General features: G+C 43.7%; 1 protein-coding gene across 3 annotated transcripts in view; it reads left to right on the top strand.

The window, feature by feature from the left end:
• ADCY2 (adenylate cyclase 2) overlaps window positions 1-21,647 on the top strand; it is a 360,417-nt gene that overhangs the window by 313,926 nt on the left and 24,844 nt on the right. For all 3 annotated transcript variants that reach the window (XM_054578337.1, XM_054578339.1, XM_054578338.1), the window contains 2 exons: window positions 10,387-10,471; window positions 15,168-15,326. In XM_054578337.1, coding sequence (XP_054434312.1) covers window positions 10,387-10,471; window positions 15,168-15,326 — 244 coding nt within the window. The remainder of the gene's footprint in view (window positions 1-10,386; window positions 10,472-15,167; window positions 15,327-21,647) is intronic.

The raw sequence follows: 21,647 nt of genomic DNA, 5'->3' as shown, positions 1-21,647 counted from the left end.
ACACTTCTTCCGTGAGCACATTGCATTATCCTCCATAGTATTTCTATATTTCTTTTAATATAAAATAAATGCCTCAAATATTTGCGTAGGTTTGTTGCTCCAGAAAGATGGCCTGTGTTGTGCATGGCCATGCCCTTCTCCTTTGTAGGCCCTGTACCAAGAACAGTGTGTAAACATTCCTTACCAATAAGAGTACTATCAGAAACACAACTGCGAGGCATTCTCTTCGCCTAACTTAATTTTCATCATCCTCCACACCATGAAATTCTAATAATCTGCAATCAAGCCTAGGCTGGTGGAGTTGCAAAAACATATAATTTTATTAAGGAAATTTTATGATTCCTTAGCCAAGATGAGAATGAAATCAGAAGTTAATTTTCCAATAAATTCTCAAAATCACCCACCAAACATGCTTTAATATTTCTGTACTGTATCCAGAAAGCCTGTATCGAATCCCTAAGTAAATGCAGCATTACTGATTTTTATGCGCAGCTACCGATGCTACTAAATTTCCTGTTATTGAATTTAAAGCCACTGAATGTGATACGCAGCCGTGGCAAAAGAATAAATTAGATTAGCAAGTTTCTGATGGGAGAGATTTACTTCTGGGGATCTGAGAGAGATGCTGCCTGTGATTAGAACCCCAGCAGCAGTAGAGAGTGATTTGGTTGAGGAAAAGGCCTTTTTACTTTCAGAGCCCTTTGGTTTCATTCAAGTTCTTTTGTGTTTGTTCTCTTCCTTTGGTCTTTATAATAGCCTTAAAGCTGGCGGGGAAGAGGGCAGGGGGTGCTGATGTTAGAAGCCCCAGGGACCTCCCTCCACATGCGTCAGTAAGCCAGTATCCTGTCCAGGAGGGGTGCACCTATCTCCCTGTTCCTAACCTTGACCTCCAGGTTCTATCACTTCCAGACCCCATTTGTGCATGAGCTGCCACAATACTCCCAGAGTGTTCTTCCGCCAAAAGATTAAATATTACTGATATAATATCAGATTTTCTCTAATGTCAGTTTCAAACTAACCCCATATGACAGACTCTTAAGAGTGGAAGTTTAGAATCCAATCCCGACCTCTCAGCCTCTGTGCGTGTTTGATACAACCCTGCAACCCATGCCAGAGCCACAACCCATCCATTTCAATGTTGACTTTCTCTGCTGAGGTTCAAAAGATTCTCCCGTCAAACAACTGATAAAGATTTCCTCATCCTTTGTCTGGTTTCTTGGGGCTGACACAATTCTTTCAGATATGAAACTAGGACTAGGGCCCTTGAAAAAAACAAAACAAAGCAGTGACCTGAGATGGTGCCTTGAGAGCAGCCATCGCTAAGTCCAAGCCAGAGGTGCCCTTCAAGGAGGGAACTAACTGGCTTAAGGAGGGCCAGGCAGCGCCTCCTTTTCTAAACCATTGGGTCTGAAGTCACATGCTTGGTCCTTTTCCTTTTCTGACCAATTTCTGGTTACTGCATCTTTGCCACCCTTTTTATTCCTGGTGTCCTGGTCCTTGTCCTGGTCTTCTTTCTGAGACATGTGCTTACCTGTGTGGCAGTCAGTGTCCTTGCTGCCCACATCAGCCTCTGGACTGGCCCCTCATCAGCACTGAACGTTCCCATTAGACCTACTGCAAGCTTCTGGCTTTCACCCCTGGATGTGCCTCAGAACTGAGAAGCCCTTCCACCCTGGGAAGGTAGAGAGTACCCCCGTGGACAAATCTGTTGTGTCTGATGTCTACCGACCCCTTTTCTATGGTACATACACTGAGGACTTGAACAGATACTCGTCAATCAAGGAATGAGCAGATCTGAACCAAGCACCAGTGTGGTGTCCACAGTGCCCGAACTGTGCCTGGCATCTTGTAAATGGGTGCTCAATAAACATCTATTGAATGAATGAATTAAAAGCAGCCTGTGCTCCTGAATAATCAGAAGAAGCTAAGTACTCATTGTGATGAAATGTTCACCTCACCTGCTTCCCTGAAGAAGGGTGCTCCTTAGAGATGTGTCTTTTCAGGTTTGGCATCAGATTTGTTAATATCCTTAAAAGTCAAGAGCCAGTTTGTAGAGGACATCTCTGTTTATAAGGGAGTGCCCAGCCATATTCTGAATACACAGTTTGGACAGTGTTGTCGTCCTGTGAGTTCACTGCAATCGTGTTTCGGGGGCCTCCTACAGACCAAATTTAACATTGATAATGGACAAGCCAACAAGATGGTTGAGGCCAACAGGGCCTTTTTTTTTTTTTTTTTTTTTTTGCCAATAGGATTAAGAAAGAAAACAGGAGAAGTATGTACTAAAAAAACTTCATATCAGTGAATAATTCAGAAAATGACACCAAATGCATTCTTACAGATTCACAAATGTGGAAAGCCAACTTTTCAGGGTGGAAAAAAAAAACTACTTTGAGACAATGTGCCATTAAAAATTTGAAGTCTTGCCATTCACAATAACACAAACAGACCTAAAACATATTATGCTAAGTGAGATAAGTCAGACAGAGAAAGACAAATACCATATGATTTCAGTTAGATGTAGTATGTAAAAACAAAACAAATGAATAAGTGAAACCAAACAGAAACAGACCCATAGGTACAGAGAACAGGCTGATGGTTGCCAGAGGGGAGCGTTTAGGGAAGATGGGTAAAGGGATTAAATAAACAGATAAATAAATAAATAAATAAAATGCAAAAAATAAATAAACATGACAAAATCAGTTTCATCTCCATTGTAGTAGTTTAGTTGAATTTAATAGTTTTAACAACACTTTTGTCTTAGTGACTTGACAGGGAAATAGTAATTGCAGTTGTTTTTTTTTCTTTGCAAAGGAATACATACCTCTAAGAGATGTTTTAACAGTTTTGGTTTACATTTCAGTTATTGATTATAAGTCATATAAAAATTTGAAAAATAAATCTGTTGGAATGGAGGCCAGCAACATCCCAATACTTAACATTACCTGCCATTATGTGACCCTGCTAAGTTACCTCATGGTGACAGAAGCTCAGAAATTTCTGGTATTCAGAAGGCCTGGAACAAGATGTTTCCTAATTCTTTGGCGTTTACAACAGCACTCCATTTTGTCTGTGAGGACAAGATACTTTGCTGGATCAGTGAATGAGAGTTCTGGTTCCTGGCCACAGCACTGTCCCCAGAAGCCCTCAGCCAGTGCTGTTGAGGATGCTGAGTGTTCTTCATGGTGATGGTGATGGCGACGATCATTGATATTGTTGGAAGCTGTTTTTGTTTCGAAGACAAATGCTTGTTAACAGCGTCTGCAAGACATTGTCAGATTATTCCTGGCAGCTTTTTTTTTTTTTTGCAGAACTGCAAAGTCTCAAGGGACAAATGCTGTCATTTCATGGGAACCCAGAAATGTGCCTTTAATTTTAAAGAGGTATCAGGGATGGAGAGCTTGAACAGAGGGGATACCCAGGAGTCCGATGGACTACCAGCTCTGTTTAAGCACCTAAGCCTTATAAAGTAGATATTTTGTGGACAGTAGTCTGTCATCTCAGTGGATGCCTGGCATCATTCAGAAGTTCCAGGTTATTTGCTGGTAGAAATGTCTACACAGTTTCAGCTTCTGGGTCAGCAGCAGCTTGGTATAAAGGGCAATGACGGAGTTGCTCAAGCAAGCACGTATCACGGAGAGCTGAGTTAAGCACCTTCAATGTGGAATTGTTCTGCTTTCGCTGTTTTTCTGGTGTCTCATGGAAAACCTAGTGGCTAGAATTCAAGATATGCCTCAACTTAGGATCAACTGATAATGAGCTCACTGAAAGTCCCGAGGAAGAGCTGCAGATTTAATTACTCGGGAGAAAGGCAAAGGGGCAGTGCAACCTCTGACAGCCTGGCCATGTTCCAGAGCACCTGAAATTTCTTTGTAGTCTTCTCTTTTAAATTAAAAATGCATTTCAAATTTGCATTCAAACCCATAACATATCCAAGTTAATACTGAAAAGATATTATTTTCAAATTTCATATCTTAGTTTGTCTTCCCCTTCTGAATTCCCACTCACCTCCCACTGCCCGCTCCCTGCTCCCCGCCCCCCACCCCCCACCGCCATCTCCAGAAAGTAAGGAACACACGTTTCTCTGTGGCTGACACACACCAGGGCTGGAGGCAGGTAATTTGAGATGCCTGACTTAACAAAAAAGCAAGTCATCTGAAGACTACTAAAGCTTTCTTTTCTTCTATAAAAAGCAACCATTAGGGAGCTATTTTGTTATCTAACCTAAAAAAGAAAATGTCCTGTGATTTGGACCCACCTGCAGGAAGAAACTCAATTTTAAGGCTGTTTTGTTTTGCTTTGTTTGATTTTAGAGTGAAGGGAGGAAGGAGATAGATTTCCCAGAGCCTGTGCCCATAGACTGCATATAATACAAACTTCTTATCACCAACTCTCTAATCTGTGATGCTAAAGCTGTGCATGTCCCTTATTGTGTTAGTCTGTTTGCAGCCCCAGAATGTTCTTTTTGGCATTTATGAATACCACTCTGAAAAGGCATGAGGATTTGAGCTGTCTGTCTTTGGATGACATTGGGTCACCTTCCCTGGAAGATTGCACAGGATCCCAGTGAATCTGTGTCCAGCCAATGAGAGAAAAGAGTATCTGGAAATTAAACCTCTTGGGCATCTGACCAGCATGTTATTTGTCCCCTCATTCATTTGATTTTATAACACTCTTGTATTGAACATTCTCCATATGCCTGGCATGATTGCTGGGGTCTGAGCTCACAAAGATGGATAATAGCCTCTGATGTCAAGAGAGTCACAAAAATGTTCTATAAGAAAATCGCAGTTCACCAGAAAGCCAAAAGGAGATTGTGAGGGAATCTTGGTTAAGTGTGTACAGCATACCTAGAAAGTGAGGGGACATGCTGACTGGGAGCTACATTAGGTAGCCCAGAGTTGACTCCAATATTGGAAAGGCTTCGAAAAACTGTGGAGATTCAAAAGCACAGGAGAAAGCACAGTTTCATGGAAGAATAAGACGTCTCTCATTTTTGCTCCTTCCCACCTCAATATAATAATTTCAAGTCTGTCCTCAGGCAAAAGGACCTTTGTGGGAGCTGTGGGGTCCAGTCTCTATGCCAAGGGATCTAGAAGGAGATTTCTAGAGGAAAAGTCCCAGCACACTATGGGAAGAAAAAGTGTGAGTTTGAATGCATTGAAATAGGTGAATAGTTTGACTCTACCCACATCACTCCTCCCCCATGAAGGCACAGCTTAGGGTCATGAGAGATCTCCTCACCTTTGGTTTCTCCTGAAGGGGAAACAAGAGTGTACAAGTGAGCACAAAGGGTCCCCAGCTGTGCAGGACTCTACCAGAGAGACCCAAGTCTGTCTTGACCCATGCAGAGTACATGAATCAGGAGCTTCATGACTGGGGGTCAGGAAGAGGCTGAAGAGGGGAAGATAGGACCTCCTGAGAGCATTTAAAGGGATTCTACTAGCTACACTGAGGCCTCTGTCAAGCAGCCTGCCCACAAGCCACCAGGAAGAGCTCACCCATGGATCCCCCACCTCTGCTCTGTGGCCAGCCCCTGTGTGCACTCCCAGAGGCCATGGAGAGAGCGAGCTTTGGCAGGTGGCTAGTGAGCACCCGCAGAAAAGGGACCCAAATATGGGGACCGGAACGTTACGATGTTTTGTCTGGGAAAACAAAAGGGAAGCTGTCCGCACTTGGTGTGGTGCATTGTTAGGAGACAAGGCTTACAAGCTTAAGAATCCTGCCACTAGAGGGAGCACGACGCGTGGAGCATTTTTTTCAGGGAAGACTTGCAAAATGGGCAACCTGTACATGAAAAGATGCTCAACGTCACTGATCAGGGAGGTGCAAATCAAAACCACAGTGAGATATCACCTCACACCTGTTAGAATGGCTATCATCAAAAAGACATTAGATAAACAAGTGTTGACAAGGATGTAGATAAAAGGGAATCCTTGTACGCTATTGATGAGGACATAAAGTGCTTTAGCTACTAGAAAAACAATATGGAAGGCCTTCAAAAAATTAAAAACAGAACTACCATATGATCCAGTAATCCGGCCAGTGGTATATTTCTAAAGAAATCAGAATCAGGATCTCAAAGAGATATCTGCACTCCCATGTTAGTTGCAGCATTACTCACAATAGCCATGATATGGAAACAACCAAAGTTTCTGTCAGTACATGAACAGATAAAGAATATGTGAGATATATAAATATATATAACACACTTTCACCTCAGTTTATCTACAGTTACCAAATTAACAGATAACTTGATTTCTTGAGGTACTTTTTTATTAAAAAAATAGAGGCTCATTTCACGTAGGACAAAATAAAAATTTTTAAAGATTATGTTTGTGCCCGTATGCCTGAACCGTTTTTTCTCCTGAGACAATGAAAATGTCATTTTTCCCTCACCAGAACTGTTTGCCTTTAGGTTAGAAACTGATTCACCAAGTAATCCCTCGTTATCTGGCACCCAGTTTGTTAGGTTTCTCTGCTCTTTTGGAGTCTCAAAACTTGAAGGCCTGAATGAATGCCCCATTACAGCATCAGGGTGAGGGTCATCTGTAAATTAATGTGTGGCTACAGGCGTATTTGGATACCCACATCTCCAGAGTCCAATTTCGGGCATTAAAGGAAGCATATTTGGTCATATTTTGGCTGGAACTGTCACCAAGAATCATAGAGTTAGAAACTTTCTCAGTTATATCAGCTCTGTCTCCCCTACTTTATAACTCACTGAAAGTACAACCCTTACATGCGAAATTCCAAAGTGGATTTTGTTTTTGAAACTTAAAGGGGAGAAAGAGAAAAAGAGTCAGAGGCTTCATATCTAACTAAATGTCATTTTTTTATGTTAATGGCTAACACCATTTTTATGTGTTGAAATGTGTCCCCGAAAAGAAGACATGTAGAAGTCCTAACCCCCATACCTCTGAATGTGACTCTTGGAAACAGGGTTATTGCAGATGTAATTAGTTAAGATAAGGTGTCCTTATAAGAAAATGGCCATGCGAAGACAGACTCACTGGGAAGGCATTGTGTGATTTGAAGACAGAGATTGGAGTGAGCCAAAGAGCACCAGAAATTGGTTGCCAACCACCAGAAGCAAGGGTGAGGCAAGGAAGGATTTTTCTGCAAGTTTCAGGGGGAGCATCTCCTTGCCAGCCCCTTGGTTTCAGGCTTCTGTCCTCCAGACTGTGAGACAATAAATTCCTATTGTTTTAAGCCACCCAGTGTGTGGCACCTTGTTTTGGCAGCCCTGGGAAGCTACTATAATGATCCACATAGTTGACTAGACTCTTCCAGGAGGACATCCCATACTTTTATTCCATCTGTTCCAATGCTCCCTCCGCACTACACGTTCCTTTCTTCCTCCACTCCCTCACATACACACAAGGAGCAAGCTATCCCAGGAATGGATCTGGAGATGGAGAAATTCATCATTCAAACTACAGAAGCCCTGACAGCGTGCGTCTGTGAGAGGCCCCCACGGGCGAGAAGGGACCCAGTAGGAGTAGGCAACTCTTTTTGGCTAGATAAATAAAAGAAGTTTTAAAGACATCTAAATGAAACCCATGAAAGCAAGATGCAGTCCTTGTAGTACAGAGAATTTCAGAAGGGAAAAAGGCATCCATGTTTGGTACATGAGTCTGTTCTATGGGCGGGGTTGTGACTTCTTATGTCTGAGGTTCCTTTGGGTCTATATTTTCAAAGCCACTGCCCAGTCTAGCATGAAAGCTCTCTCTTGTCTTACTTTCTCCAGGTCCTCATCTCTAGCTACCACTATTCTTCACAAAGGCTCAAGATATATGAGATGGATAGGGCAGGACACTTCCACCCCTAAGCCAGTGTTCAAATGCACTAATGTGAGGAATTCTGGAAAAGGATTGTTCCCATAGGTTGCTCCCATGTATTTTGTGTGTAATTCACTGCAAACCCAGGCAGGCCATGAACTGCATTACAGGGGCCTTCCCTCCTACTCTCCAACCATGAGAGGGACCTGAGCTGGTTTTGCATGTTTGGGGCATCTGGTCCCTTTCCTGTGAATGCCAATGGGACCTGAGTGCCGATTGTTGTACTGATGATGCTATTACAAGATCCTGATTGGGGAATCAACATTTCACTTTTAGTTTGGGACATATAGGGGTGGTAGGTGGAAGATGGGGTGGCATAGCTGCTTTCTCAGACCCCTGGCATTGTAAAGTAACAGGATGTTCATGAAGCAACATGGAAATTAAAAACTCAGCCTACACCAGCACCTTAGGCTATTGGCTGTGTCGTACCACTTTTCACTAACTAATCAAGATCATGTCAATATAGTCAACATAGAAAGAATGAGTTGAACATTCATTGAAGTCAGCATTGTTTATAAACAACTGGTCCCCTGAGTCACTTCAACTGTGCTTAGACACAGCTGCCACAGACTCAGAAAGGGACTTCATTTCTTAAAATCAATGCTAATGAGACAGGAAAATGGCACTTTTCAGTGTACTTCATTCTCTAAGAGAAACTGAAGACCTCCTTACAGCTGATGAGCTCAGATTCTCCCAGCCATAGCTGGGGGGGAAAGGGCCCTGAATGCAAGCACAGCTAATTTCTGGAGAGTTCTCAGAGGTCCTAAGCCCTTGAACCACAAGGACTGGGCAATTGTGTCCTCATTTCTGCAGGAGTCCACTTTTCTTTTGCACTTGGACCTTTCATGCTGTTAATGATATTCACCAATCAGCATTTGCATATCTTTATCTCTGCCTTCCTAGCTCCATTTCCTTCCCTCATCATTTTGTAGTTAATACTAAAAGTCACAAGTGCCATTTATGAAGGGCTTCCCATGGGTCAGGCTCTGTGCCAGGTGTATATATAGTATTTGAGTTAGTGATAGAAACAGCTCTTCAAGTAGGTATTGGTACCTCCTTTGGCTGTTGAGGAAAGTGGGGTTTCGATGTGTTAATCCCAAATCCCACAGCTCAGTAGAGAAGGTGGAGCCATGATTCCAACTGGGACTATCTTACTTCAAAGCCCACCTGAGCTCTTTGGCCTGTGGACCGATTCCTCTATCTCATCAGCACTTGAAACCTTTCATGGAGAAAGAGGAAAATCTCGAAGCAACTTCATCTCACAAGCAGAAAGTGATTACATGATACTTATACTTAATACAATTTATGATGCTTATGTGACACAGTCTCCATACCAAATCAACTTTTTTTCAGGTCTCACAGAAATACATGGGAAATCATTGTCAGCCTACACAGAACTCTCCTGGGGATGGCTGCAGATTTCTCCTTGCATGCTGTATTTGTCATGGTTTTCAGGAAAAACAAAACCAGCAGGAGATAAGATATGATTATCGCAAGGAATTAGCTCACATGATTGTGGGGATTGGCAAGTCCCAAACCTGCAAAGCCAGTGTCCCGGTTTGAGTGTGAGAGCCAGGAGCTGCTGTAGAACCCGGAGATTTTGATGTTCTAGTTCGAAAACCATCAGGCAAGAGAGCATTCTTTCCTACCCAAAGGAAGGTCAGCCTTTTCTACTGTTTCAGCCTTCAACTGCTTGGGTGAGGCCCACCCACATTCTGGAGGACACTTGCTTTACTTCGCCTACCAACTTAAATGTTGAATTTAACAACAACAACAACAAAATTCTCACGCAAACACCCAGAGTGATAGTTGACTAAATAGCCAGGCACCCTGTGGCCCACTCAAATTGACACATAAAATTGACCACCACCATGCCAGCTGGGATGTGTGGATGGTCGCTGCCTGGAATGTAGTGGTGAGGACGGAGGGCCCAGCCAGCATGGTGATAATGTGGGCAGGGGTAATTTGCTGATGTCTACCTGGGCCTGGGGGAAGTGGGCCAATGGACCAGGGTCTTCCATCTTTGTTATGCACTTGTGATATAAAATCATATGAAAGAGGATAAGAGCAGGTACCTTTGAGAAAGTTATATGAGAGTATATTATTCATAGGTTGAAATATCTTGTAGAAATGAAGTTCCCTAGTTCATTTTTATACCTCACATGATTATTAATTTCTAGCATACTATTTTATGAGAATAATAACTGAAAATTTGAATATATTATATATCAAATTATCCACATTGATCCCAGAACTATAAAACATATGATTAATATTCCTTCCTCTTCTATTTGTTACAGCTTGGTATAAAATAAGAAATTATATCAATTTGGAAGAACTTTTTACGAAGCTCAAAATAAGGTTTTGTTTTGATGTAATCTGGGTTTGAAGATAAATTTAAAATGTGTGTGTGTGTGTGTGTTTGGCTAGAGTAAAATGTAGACATACACTAGAGTTTCTGAAGTTGGCTGATACACAAATTCAAATTCCACATCCTGTGTGTATGTTGTTTTGTATTGTTTTTTGTCTATTTGTCTTTTAATAGACCAGGCATTTGGAAAGACCTGAAGACCATGGGCTCGGTGTCTCTCTTTATATTCTTCATCACACTGCTTGTTCTGGGTAGACAGGTAAGAAGTCTGGTTTTTTACATAACTTCTCTAAGTGTTATATTACTAATACCTTGAGGATGTGCATTGTAGTTACTTTCATGCAAACAAGTGCTGAAACATCAGTCTTCTTATCACTTAGGAGAGAGTGGGTAGCACAGGATGTGTGGCTTAGATGCAGACAAAAGGAAAAAGGTCTCATTTTTTTCCACTCGTGGCAAACTTTGTGAATGGTAAAGATGTGAGTCAATTAATTTCTTATTAAATCTCAAAATACATTTTGTAGGTTTCATAAGCCTAAAAAAGTTTTCCCTCAATAGCTGACACTATTTGAAAAACAAACAAACAAACAACTTTCCCTTGCCTAGGATTTCATTTGCTTTTTAGAATGTATAATATGCTTCTTTTTCTTTGAAGTGCATATGAATACCTCCACTGTCACTTGTAATTGTTCCTAGAAATATACTCTTTTGTTCAAAAATATTATTTTATGATGCAAATGAAACTACTCTTTCTCCCTGTGGCCCCCTCACTCCCTACTAGTCTCCCAGCAGAGCCTGTGGATGCCAGATTTTTAAAAACACTTTTCTTCCTCTGTCTGCACACAAGAACACTTACCAACGAATAGACTCAGTTCATGCCTGGTGACTCCGCCTGAACCAAAATTTGCCTTGAGTTCTTTGATAGATAACATGAAAACCAGTAGTGATTAATTTGGAAATAACTCCCCACAATGCAAATCCATTTGAATTATAGACACATCATTGAGCTGTTAAACAGCAGGAAGCTGCTAATAGCCAGGGCAGAGACCAGACCAGTGGCTGCCAGCCCAGCAGCAGGGAACCTCTGTCGCTTCCCATCTCCCCGAGCAGTGCCAGTGGCAGCCTGCCCAAGGAGCTCACCGGGCTGTCCTCAGCACTCTCCCTGGAGCTGAGCTATCGTCCTGCTGCAGAGCTTTGGAGATCCCTGTGTCCCTCCAGCCCTTCCTGGCCGCTGTCCCTGGCACCTGCTTGGTTCTGCTTCCTTTGGCTTGCATTTTTGACAACCTGCACATTTCTGTAAGCCTGTTACACTGTAGTGTTCTTTTCTCCTGGTTTCATTTGCTTCTCCTGCTACCTGGGTTTTTCCGCTGTTGACAAGCCAGCTATCTGCTCTCACTCTTATAGAAAAGGCATGTCCTCCCTCAGGAAAGCCTATAATTTAGACGTGAGAGCTTTGGACTTCCTTGCAGAATATCACCTAAACAATCATCCCTCAGGAAACAATCTGGCCATCCCCTCTGTGAAGTCACTTGTTTTTTCTCCATTTCATGCGTGGGATGTTTTATCCTACATTTTCTCCTGTTAGAATCTTCACTCAGATTGCTACATTTTAAGAATCTAGAATTAAAATTGAATTGTCCCACATTTTTATTGATCACTGAGATGATAAACATTCCATCCCACTACGTAAATGTGGTTAAATCCAGTGATTACCCATTGATCTGTTACTTTCTAATGGATTTTAGATAATTAAAGGTATTAATATTATGGTTGGGAATTAATTTAACACAGTAGTTTTGATGCCAATCTCGTAGGGAGTCAGTCCTTTTTTGTCACTAATGTAACAATAATACGTACATCTAGAGGCCTAGAAAGTCACTCCTCCCCGCAAGAGTAATCATGTTCACAGTCATCCTTGAACACCTGTCACCAAGGATATATTAAGGTGAGCCAGGAGGCTGACCTTCAATCCAACATCATTAAGAGAATGATTTGCTAATGCCAAGTCTTCTAGGCTAATAAGAACTGTGAAATCTGAGATGTAGTGTTTCTGCACACTCTTCCAGAAAGACAAGTATACTATAAACAAACATCCAATATTTGAAATAAGGTTTTTAAGTTTCTTATATATTCATGTCCACGGAGATATATTTCCTGAATGATTTTGTAAACCATAGCACAGCCATTTTGTGACTTATTTTTGTTGTCATTTGTCCTAACGGCACCTCTGTCCCATGACCAGCTTTTTTGAAATGGTCGTGATGTGTTTGCTTTCTGAGCAAACTAGTGTAGTAAGTATTGCTGTGGGTTTCTAAGAATTCTTATTGAAAACATAACGCATGGCCTGTGTAAGAGCCACAGTGCTGCTCTCTGTACTGAAATCCAGTTTGTGATGGAAAGGCTGGCAAACACAAGGGCCTTTTTTGAAAAGGGAAGATTCCCTGTATCTCTGCCACGTTTAAACAGCACACTGCTGTCGGGGCCTGCATTCTGTGTGGGCTCATTTAAGATATGGAACCATGCAGGTAGCAGTCTAGTGCCCTGAGAGGCTGATGTCACTGTATGTGAAAGTTCAGAATCCAAGCAAAGGAGGATCACATGCTTCCTGCAGCCGTCAGGGACACTTCTGTCCATGGACAATAGGAAGCTGTAAAGCCTTCCAGTTTCTCAGCTTGTTTTCAGAACTAGACAAAGCACAAAACTGCCCTGGAGGCTGTGCTGCAATGTGAAACCCAGTAGCGAGGGTCCATGGGTCCTCATGGGGCTGGGATGCCTCTTCCAGGCTCCCTGCTTTCTCCCACCATTGCCCGAGAGAATGAAGAGCAAAATGGCATGTCTCTGAGTTGGATCGGGGCCCCTGAGAACTTGAGAGTAGCTTCAGACAGAATCTGAGAGATGGGTGACAATGTGAGGAATAGGGGGTCACAGCAGAGCTGCTGTTTTATTGAAAGTGACATGTAGCTTCAAGAAGGTGGTGGCTTACTGCTAGTTCTCTGCTGGGTCTCTTCACATGGCCATACCCCATATCTGTATTTCCCTCTCACTTCTCTTATAAGGACCCCAGTCACTGGATTCACAGCCCACCCTAAATCCAGGATGAGCTCATCCTGAGATCCTGCAGTTAATTACATCTACAGACATGGCTTCCAGTGAAGGTCACAGTCACAGATACTAGAGATTAGGACTTGGAACTGTCTTGGGAGTGGAGGAGCACCATTTAATCCATGACAACTGGTTAGGGATAGAAACAATTGTCTTCCTTTGCGGGTCTCCACGCTGCTTGGAGTTTCTAATGTGCCTGCACATCAAGGAAAGGATTCCACAGCAGAGAGCATTGCCAGGGAGGTGAGGAGGTGATTTGGCAAAATGTCACTTTCAGTCCAATGTAGCTGGTCCCAAAGTGCTCCGGTTCTTTTTATTAAAAGAGTTACAAAATGCTTGCCTGTGATGGAAGAGTGATCACTTGGAAAACCTGAGCAGCCTCTTCGTATGGTTTATGGAAGCCTTTCAAACCTGCAGGAACGGAGCTCGCCGCCGGCCCTGCTGGCTGCTTGGTTTCACCACATGTTCCCTCTCTGTCTGATCTTGAGTGTAAATCTGTGTCTTCTCTATGCCACCACCATAGATGTCCCTGTCATTTTAGTTTAAAACCAGTCACATCACTGGTTTATCCCCCAAAAGACCCAAATAAATAACCTATTCTCCAAGCAAAAGGCCACTTCTAGTAAGTGCCCAGCATGATTGCCATAAATGTTCAATGTGGGAAATTTGGCATTAATGTAAAAAGTGCACGTAAACAAACTTGAAATATCGCTTGCAGTCTTTTATTTTTAAAAAATGGCTATGTGAGACAAAAATAAATACCACACCAGAGAAGGAGTAGCAGTTTTTTAGTGGATCATACATAGTTTAATCAAACCTAATAGATGAGTGATAATTGCTCTTTGGAATCAGAATGTGGATTTTTTAAAATTATCATCTCTTCCTGAGAGGCTGTGTGTGTGTGTGTGTGTGTGTGTTGTTTTGTTTTTATTTTGTACTGCCACTGGTATAATTAACCAAACCATAAAACAAACAAACCCCCTGCATCTAGTTCTTTGCATTTATTTGTCAATAAATTACTATCTGTGTTGAAATACACGCTCTCTACCATCTGTTATAGGAGGATCCACCTGTCTATTTCATTATATTAATTATATACATCATAGCTGTCACAAAATGATGCCAAATCAGAGGCCCCTTGACAGTAAACAGGCCTCTCTATTTCCACAATGTTAATAACTGGTTTTCTAAAAACATTAAGTTTTAATACATTATAAAGCATTTGCACATGTTTGTATTACCAGGCGCCATCTTAAGTAAATGATAGCAAAATGAACGTTTGTCTAAGCGTAATGTAATTCTCTCAGTACAATGAAATACCAAATAAAAGTGCATATTTTTCAATGAATACTTTATTATATAATTTGTGGTGGGGAAAACTGATTTTTAAATATTAAAGGCAAACTGCCACAAATGAACACTATTATTTTTTAAATACAAATCATCAAACAATGCACTCTCTCTAATATGTTTTCCATTTTTAATTTATTTATTATTTATATTCTACTATGCCTATTTTCAAAAAATAATTCAAGCTATCTTTTATTAACATAACTAAGCAAGAAGAGTTCATATCTTTTTTTTTTCTTACAAGCCTCCAACATAGCTATTTTCTCTGGAACCACTGTTCCTGAGGCTGGTTCATTCCTGAACTTGTTTTTTGCAAATCTGTGTTAGAGGTTGAGTGAGAGGCGTTTTCAGGGAACAGTGGACTTTGCAGGGAACGTGACAATTCTGTTTGGGGGTTCTTTATTTGGTTTTGTTTCATTCTTTTTATTTTCTCTTTAAAACCTCCACTCTCTGGCAGGACAAGATGCCTATTGTTTCTTTACCTCTGTGTCCTCTTGTAACAGAATGAATATTACTGTAGGTTAGACTTCTTATGGAAGAACAAATTCAATAAAGAGCGGGAGGAGATAGAAACCATGGAGAACCTGAACCGCGTGCTGCTGGAGAACGTGCTTCCTGCGCACGTGGCTGAGCACTTCCTGGCCAGGAGCCTGAAGAATGAGGTGAGATGAGGCGGGGCTGGCAGCCGGGACTGGGCGGTGGGCTGGGTGAGGCCCAGATGCTCCAGGCCATCACTGGATGTCTGTGGCACTCCAAACACCTAAGTGTTCAAGTTCACTTTCGAGAAGATACTGATGAGCTGTATAGACATCAATCAAGAAGGGTGAGCTAGAATCATCTCTGAGCATCTTAGCATGGAGCTGATTCATATTCCTAATCTTTCCCAATAACATAAAGTTCTGAGGGTGCAATCTGAGGCACTGGGTTTCCAAATAGGTATATCACGAAAGTGGCCACCACCCTGTCCCTAGTATAGGAGGGTGCCTTTAGTACCAGGATGCACTAGAGACCCAAATCTGAAGGCAAAATTAAACCACACATTTCACACATCCACTCTTTCATTTCTCATGACTTTCCTGAGAGCCTTTTGTGGGTTTTAGGACTTTAAAGATATGAGGTGGAATATGGAAGTTATCCACACAAGAGCAGACCAAAGTCTTGAGTCCATCAATTTAAATGGATGGAAATGGCAATTTTACAGAAAGTATGAAGGGATGGATATTTTACCAGCATTGGAAATGCTAGGGTGTCGTTTCAGTGTGGAAATGGCTTACAAGATGAAATGTCATGAAATTTCTTTAATATTTCTGAATTACAAGAGATAACAGATAGCTCTCTAGTGGAACTATATTAATTTAAGAAACAGGTATTTGAAGACCCCCTGTGTGCAAAGGCCTGCGCTGAGTACAGTGGAGTTTCAAAGATGTATAAGGGGCAATCCTGTTCTTAGGAAATTTTTAGTGAGATGTGGAATAGATCAGGAAACCTGTAAGTGGATGAACTCAGTCATGATGATGCTCTAGGATGAGTGAAAGCAACCTCGGGAGGGAAGGTTTGCACGGTGTTTTTCCAAAGCACATGCAAATTTGCATTAAAAAGAAATGCCAAGTGTTGGGTGAGATGGTGAACATTGTTACCTTCCTGGAAGCATGCGGGGCATGTGAGCCAGTCCAGGGTCCTTCTGCAGGTGCGACTGTCCACAGACGATTCGCTTTCCTATTTCTCCTGCTGTTTTCCACATTCAGTAGGTTATTAAGGAACCAATTTATCAATTGGTCATAGATGATGAAATCGCTACATCTATTAAGAAAGAACCATCAGTTATATCCAGGGGCTCGCGTTTGTTGCTCAGGGTCCCGTGGTCCCCGTGCATCATTGGATTTGCACTCTCTAGCTACTAACCTGACATTGCTCAGGAGGATAGAGTGACACATGTTGAATCTGAAATTGGGGGCATCAGACCAGTGGGACAACCCGTGAAAGGATCACTTCATTCTGCACAGCTGTGGGCTGAGGGCCCTCTGTATTTGGTCAGACAACACAGAACTCCCCGTGGCTGTAACTTTTTATATTGTACTGCCACTTTTTTGTGAGTTAGGTTAAATTTTATTTCTTGGTCGGGGAGGCTACTCAAGCAGTCCCCAGTGTAAGACTTGGGGACTAAAAGGTGACAGGGAGGCCCAGAGGGTGCCTGCTATCGGGACAGCCCACGCTGTGGACTCGAAAAGTCGGCACCTCTCTCGGGTAGGTTTTGCTCTCTAGTTGCAGGTAGTGCAGATGATTCTGTTAGCTGAATATTAGATCAAGGTTCTGAACAAGAAACAGAATCCCTAAGCCTTACCTGAAGGTTCTCAGAGCTCCCACTGTGAGTCTCAATAACAGAGGGTTTGGGGATTTTGTTTGTTTGTTTCACCTAAAACTCATAACGAGGTTATTATAAAGAGATTCATTTGAGTGCATAGCAAACACCTGTTCCATCATTTCAGTCTCCTAACGGGCTCCGTGCTTTACTTCTCCAGTGGCGATCAGACCCTCCTGTCCTGGATGGGTCCCAGACATGACACTCCATCCCCTGACCCTGTGATGTGTCATCCTAACCTCAGAATCCCAGGCCAGGCAGGCTGACAGTGTCTGTCTTGCCTTCCACAGCTAAATGGTAATGGTGTCTGTGCTATACTGAACAGTGTAGATATATGGTCAAGGTTGCCGGTGCCCTTCCACAGTGCCCGGGCCCAATAGGTACATCCTGTGCAAGCTCTCTCTCTCCCCCTAAGGCTCCTTGGGGGAAGTTCTTGTTGTTTGAGCAGCACTATTTCCACAAATTCCAGTCCCAAACTAGGGATGGGAGAGCATGGCCAATGCTGCGGACCAAAAGAGGTCCCTGCGCTCAAGGGTAGGGCTTCTGAAGGTGAATGACACCTGCAGCACCAGCTAGACGGGCCCTTCCTGGGCCCCAGGTCAGCTTTCCTCTACCTGCTGCGCCTGCGTGGTGGCTGACGACAAAACTCATCCCAAGTCCTGCACTTCTAGCTGTGGAACCTCAAGGTCCCTTCTCTTCAAGGCTGTGATCAATTTTTAAAGCAGTAGTTTGCGCAAAGCTCTTAGAGCGAGATCTGGGATGTGATGTAGTAAACACTCAGTTTTAGTTATCTGTTAAGCAAATAGCACAGGCCTAATCCAAAACTTCAGAATCAGTGCCCTCCTCCCCCACCCCATCCCATCTCCCTGCCTAGAATTTATCAATAGCTTTCAAGGAAGTCTCCTTCCCCCGGCCCTTCTGGGCCTGAGTGGAATGGAGAAGGAAGCCTAATGTCATCACTTTGCGGGCTTATCCTGCAGTGTCCCCTTCCCAGCGCCTTCTCAGTGGGGTGGGCTGAGCACTCGCCACTCCTTCCTGCAGAGACCTTGGGATTTTAGAGCAGAGACAACGTCTCAGCTTTCAGGCCTGTGGTAAAGGCGACCGCTCCACGGTCTTCCGGGGAAATCATTGGGAGCATGCGGCCTAGGTCGGGACCCATGTTAAAGAACAGGCACTTTGATTCTCCTTCCTACCCCATGGATGTACAGGGGGAATTATCTTCCCTCCTGAAACAGGGAGTAAAGAATGATGTAATCGCAATACCAATTCCAAAAGGCTTTTATTCAGAGAGAAACTATACACTATGCCTGTGCTCCACTGTGTGGACAGAAAGCTGTCACGTGCTTCCAAGCCCAGGTGTACAGGACATTGCGGGGCGGCCTGTGTCTCACCTAAAATTTGTGCAGGCTTGTGTATTAGCTGTGAACTGTGCTGGCCAGATCCAGGCCTGCAGGCCACTGGGGCTCAGGCGCAGAGCAATGAGCGCCCAGATGGAGCCCGCTGATTTACAAAGCCTGCTCTTCAGACTGTTGTGTTGTCGCAAATGTTTCTGAGAGGCCCTTGAACAGATGTCAAATCTAGCTTTCATCACTGCCTGAAAGGAGCTCATTTTGTCACCCAGTGGACCTTTTGCCAAGTCCCTGGGTGGAAAGGACTGTGTGTGGTTTTGAGCCAGGGAGCCTCATTCTAGGGGAGCTGACACTTGATCAAAACAAGACACAGATGCTGCTGAGGACATGGGGGAAGGCACCTTACACACAAAACAGCACCTCGCTTCTCGGCTCCCTGAACATCCCCCCAGCAATGACCACGGGGCAGACTCCTCAGCCACATCCCTGATAGAGCCAGGCTGGAGCCTCACCAGGTTGTTTTTGTGCTTCCTAATCACTTGGCTCCCCTGGATAAATTAGTCATTAGCTGGCAACTCGGACAGAAGGCACTAACTGGGTAGCTCATGGGCTACAGCCGGAGTCAGTAAGAGAGCCCTGGTCTGGAAGTTAAGGGAGCTGAGTGGCAGTTCTGGACATTTTCTAGGACATACCAAGCTCCCTGCAGTTTAGGTGAGAAGCTCCCAGCATCTGGACATCTGGGCACAAGCAGCACTAATCTCACTTTGTTTTTGTGTTTGCTTTATTTGCCCACTCCCCAACTGGACCCTAACTCCTGTGGGGCAGGGCATATGCTGTCCGTCACCATGTCCTTAACCCCTGGTATGATGCCGCAGCAGGCCCTCAGCAAGGCGTGTGTGTGGACGTGTACCAGGACGCTGAAGAGAACATCAGTCTGTGACACAACAGACAGTAGCTCCCATATTCCAAAGTCCGTCCGGAACCATGTGCAGAATTTACAGATGCTAGAGTTACATGACTCTTGACCCTTCATAGGAATCCACTGGGAGCATAGAGGTTGGAAGAGGGATTTGAGGCAGATTCAGGGAGAAGTGAGTGCCTCTTGAAGGACAGTGGGGCAGCCCCCCTTCACCTCTCGCCTCTTGAATCCACCAGAACTGGTCAGCTTGGGATGTGTCCCCTATAATTTTGGTCCCTGAGTTGTCCTTGGAAAGCACCTCCATGTGGGGGACACAGAGGACAGCCGGCTTCCTGACAGGTGGGGAGTGCAGAGGCTTGAAATGTGGAGATGAGAGAGCAGGGAGCAGATGGGGCTAGAAGGGAACTACGAGGGTTTTGAAGAGCAAAGCATGCTGCATGTTGCCAGGGACCAAGCAAGAGAAAGTCAATTGGTGTGGGGGTGTTTTAGATGCTGTTTGAAAAAGCTGCCTGGAGGGGGGAAGGCATCCCAGCAGAGAAGCTAAAAGAACAGCCAGAGAGGCCAGGGCAGAGAAAGTAGGAACAGGCAGAAGGGAAATGCGTTGCCCACCTCAAGGGAACCTTGAGAAGGATATTCAGTGATGGGACAGGTGATTGGAAGTCTTCAAATAACCTGTGAAAATGTCCCACCGGGCTGTAGTACCCAGGGAGCATGATGTAGTTGATGGAAAACTTTCCTCCAACAGAATTTCTCTCACACTCGCCTCCCCTGGGTGGTACAGAAAGCCTAGCTAGTGAGTTGGAGGGTCAGAGTAGAAGCATGAGAAGTGGAGAGAGGGGATAGGAGCCAACTGCGCCCTCTTCCCCAACCTGCACATGCCCCACGGCAGCAGGCTAACCCAAAGCAAGGGAAAGGCTGCACATTCAACCAGATTCTGAGTTTGGACCACTCACTGGACTGGGCACTTTAATTATTGACAAGAGGACTTGTATTACCCAACTTTTTGTCCAGGGTCCACAAAGAACTAATCCTACTCCATAAACTGAAAGGGGCAGTGGGTACAGAAATGGAGTTGGCTTTGTGTTTATTTTTCCATTACTTGAGCAGAATGATTACATGTAAATGAATATTAAAATGACATCTAAGCTCACTTCCAATTCTAAAGCTCGGTGGCACTTTTCAGCAACTACTTGTTGGACAGGGTTTATCCATCCTAGGCTCTAAAATCCAAAATTTCCTTAAAGACTGCACAACTGTCCTAATCCCACCCCCCAGATCCTCTGGAAATATAAGACAAGCTCAGGTTATTGACCAGTCAGCTTATGATCCTCCCTGGCCCCAAGCTCAACCCAAAGACCTCAGGGAGACTCTCATGAATTTAGGGTATGGTTCTTAGCTCTGAGTTTCACTTACTCCAGAGATTTTGTGAATCTTTCCATCTGTGAATTTTCCCTGGTTCCCAAGTACAGTATTAGGAAAATACTGAATCAGGGGCCAGGGACCAATAATTCACACTCACCCTGGGCGTTTCCCTGAAGGTTCCAAGTGACCTATCTGTCAAAGGGAGTGAGCGAGCAGTTTGCAGCCCATGCCCCGGCAGCACTCACAGTCTGCAGAGTTCCCGACCAGGAATCCAAAGATTAGTAGAGCCAGCTGGGAGCCTTGGTGGGTCATCCAACAACCTTGACCTTCCATTTCCTCACTTAGCCCGTGGTCCATAACCACAGCTGCACAGCTGGATAATTTATGTAAGCTTTTGAAAAGATGCACATGCTCGGAGCCCACCCGAGAGGATGGATGAGGTTCAATTGGTCAGTGGGGCCGCCCAGCCTTCTGTTTTTCTAGATGTACCCATTTTCCTTAAGAGCAGGAAAGTCAGTAGAATTTATACTATTTTTTGTAAAATTGGTATTTTTACCCTGGCTTAGCATTGCTGGAATCTAAGCTTGGTAATCACATATGCACAGGTTGTCTTTCCAGGATATAAACGTTCACAGAAACAATTGGCAGAGAGAGAAAGTACAGGTCTGCACAATGAGCCAGGTCAGCCATATTGAAAGCAGAGTAGAAAAGGAAAACATTGATTCTTTTGTTCATGTATTTTGAGTAGAAGACAGCATTACGAAGTGGTTGGCCCTGAGAACAGGAAGACGACATGAGTCCAGCTTTTCCAGGAAGTAGTTGTGACCTTCTATGGGTCACTATTGCCCTGATGTGTTTGTTGTGAGACCTCAGTGGGGGAAGAAAGGGTCTTCTGAGAGGACATCTTGGAGTTGTGGTGCTGTTGAAGTGCTCACTCTCTGCCAAGGGATTCATCTGGGTACCTCAGTGGACAGAGCTCACTGATAGCATCCAT

This window comes from Pteronotus mesoamericanus, unplaced genomic scaffold, assembly GCF_021234165.1.
Source record: "Pteronotus mesoamericanus isolate MK-2021 breed Mesoamerican mustached bat unplaced genomic scaffold, CSHL_Meso_final contig_50, whole genome shotgun sequence".
NCBI classification, from domain to species: domain Eukaryota; kingdom Metazoa; phylum Chordata; class Mammalia; order Chiroptera; family Mormoopidae; genus Pteronotus; species Pteronotus mesoamericanus.
This window is presented reverse-complemented; position numbering and strand designations above follow the sequence as displayed.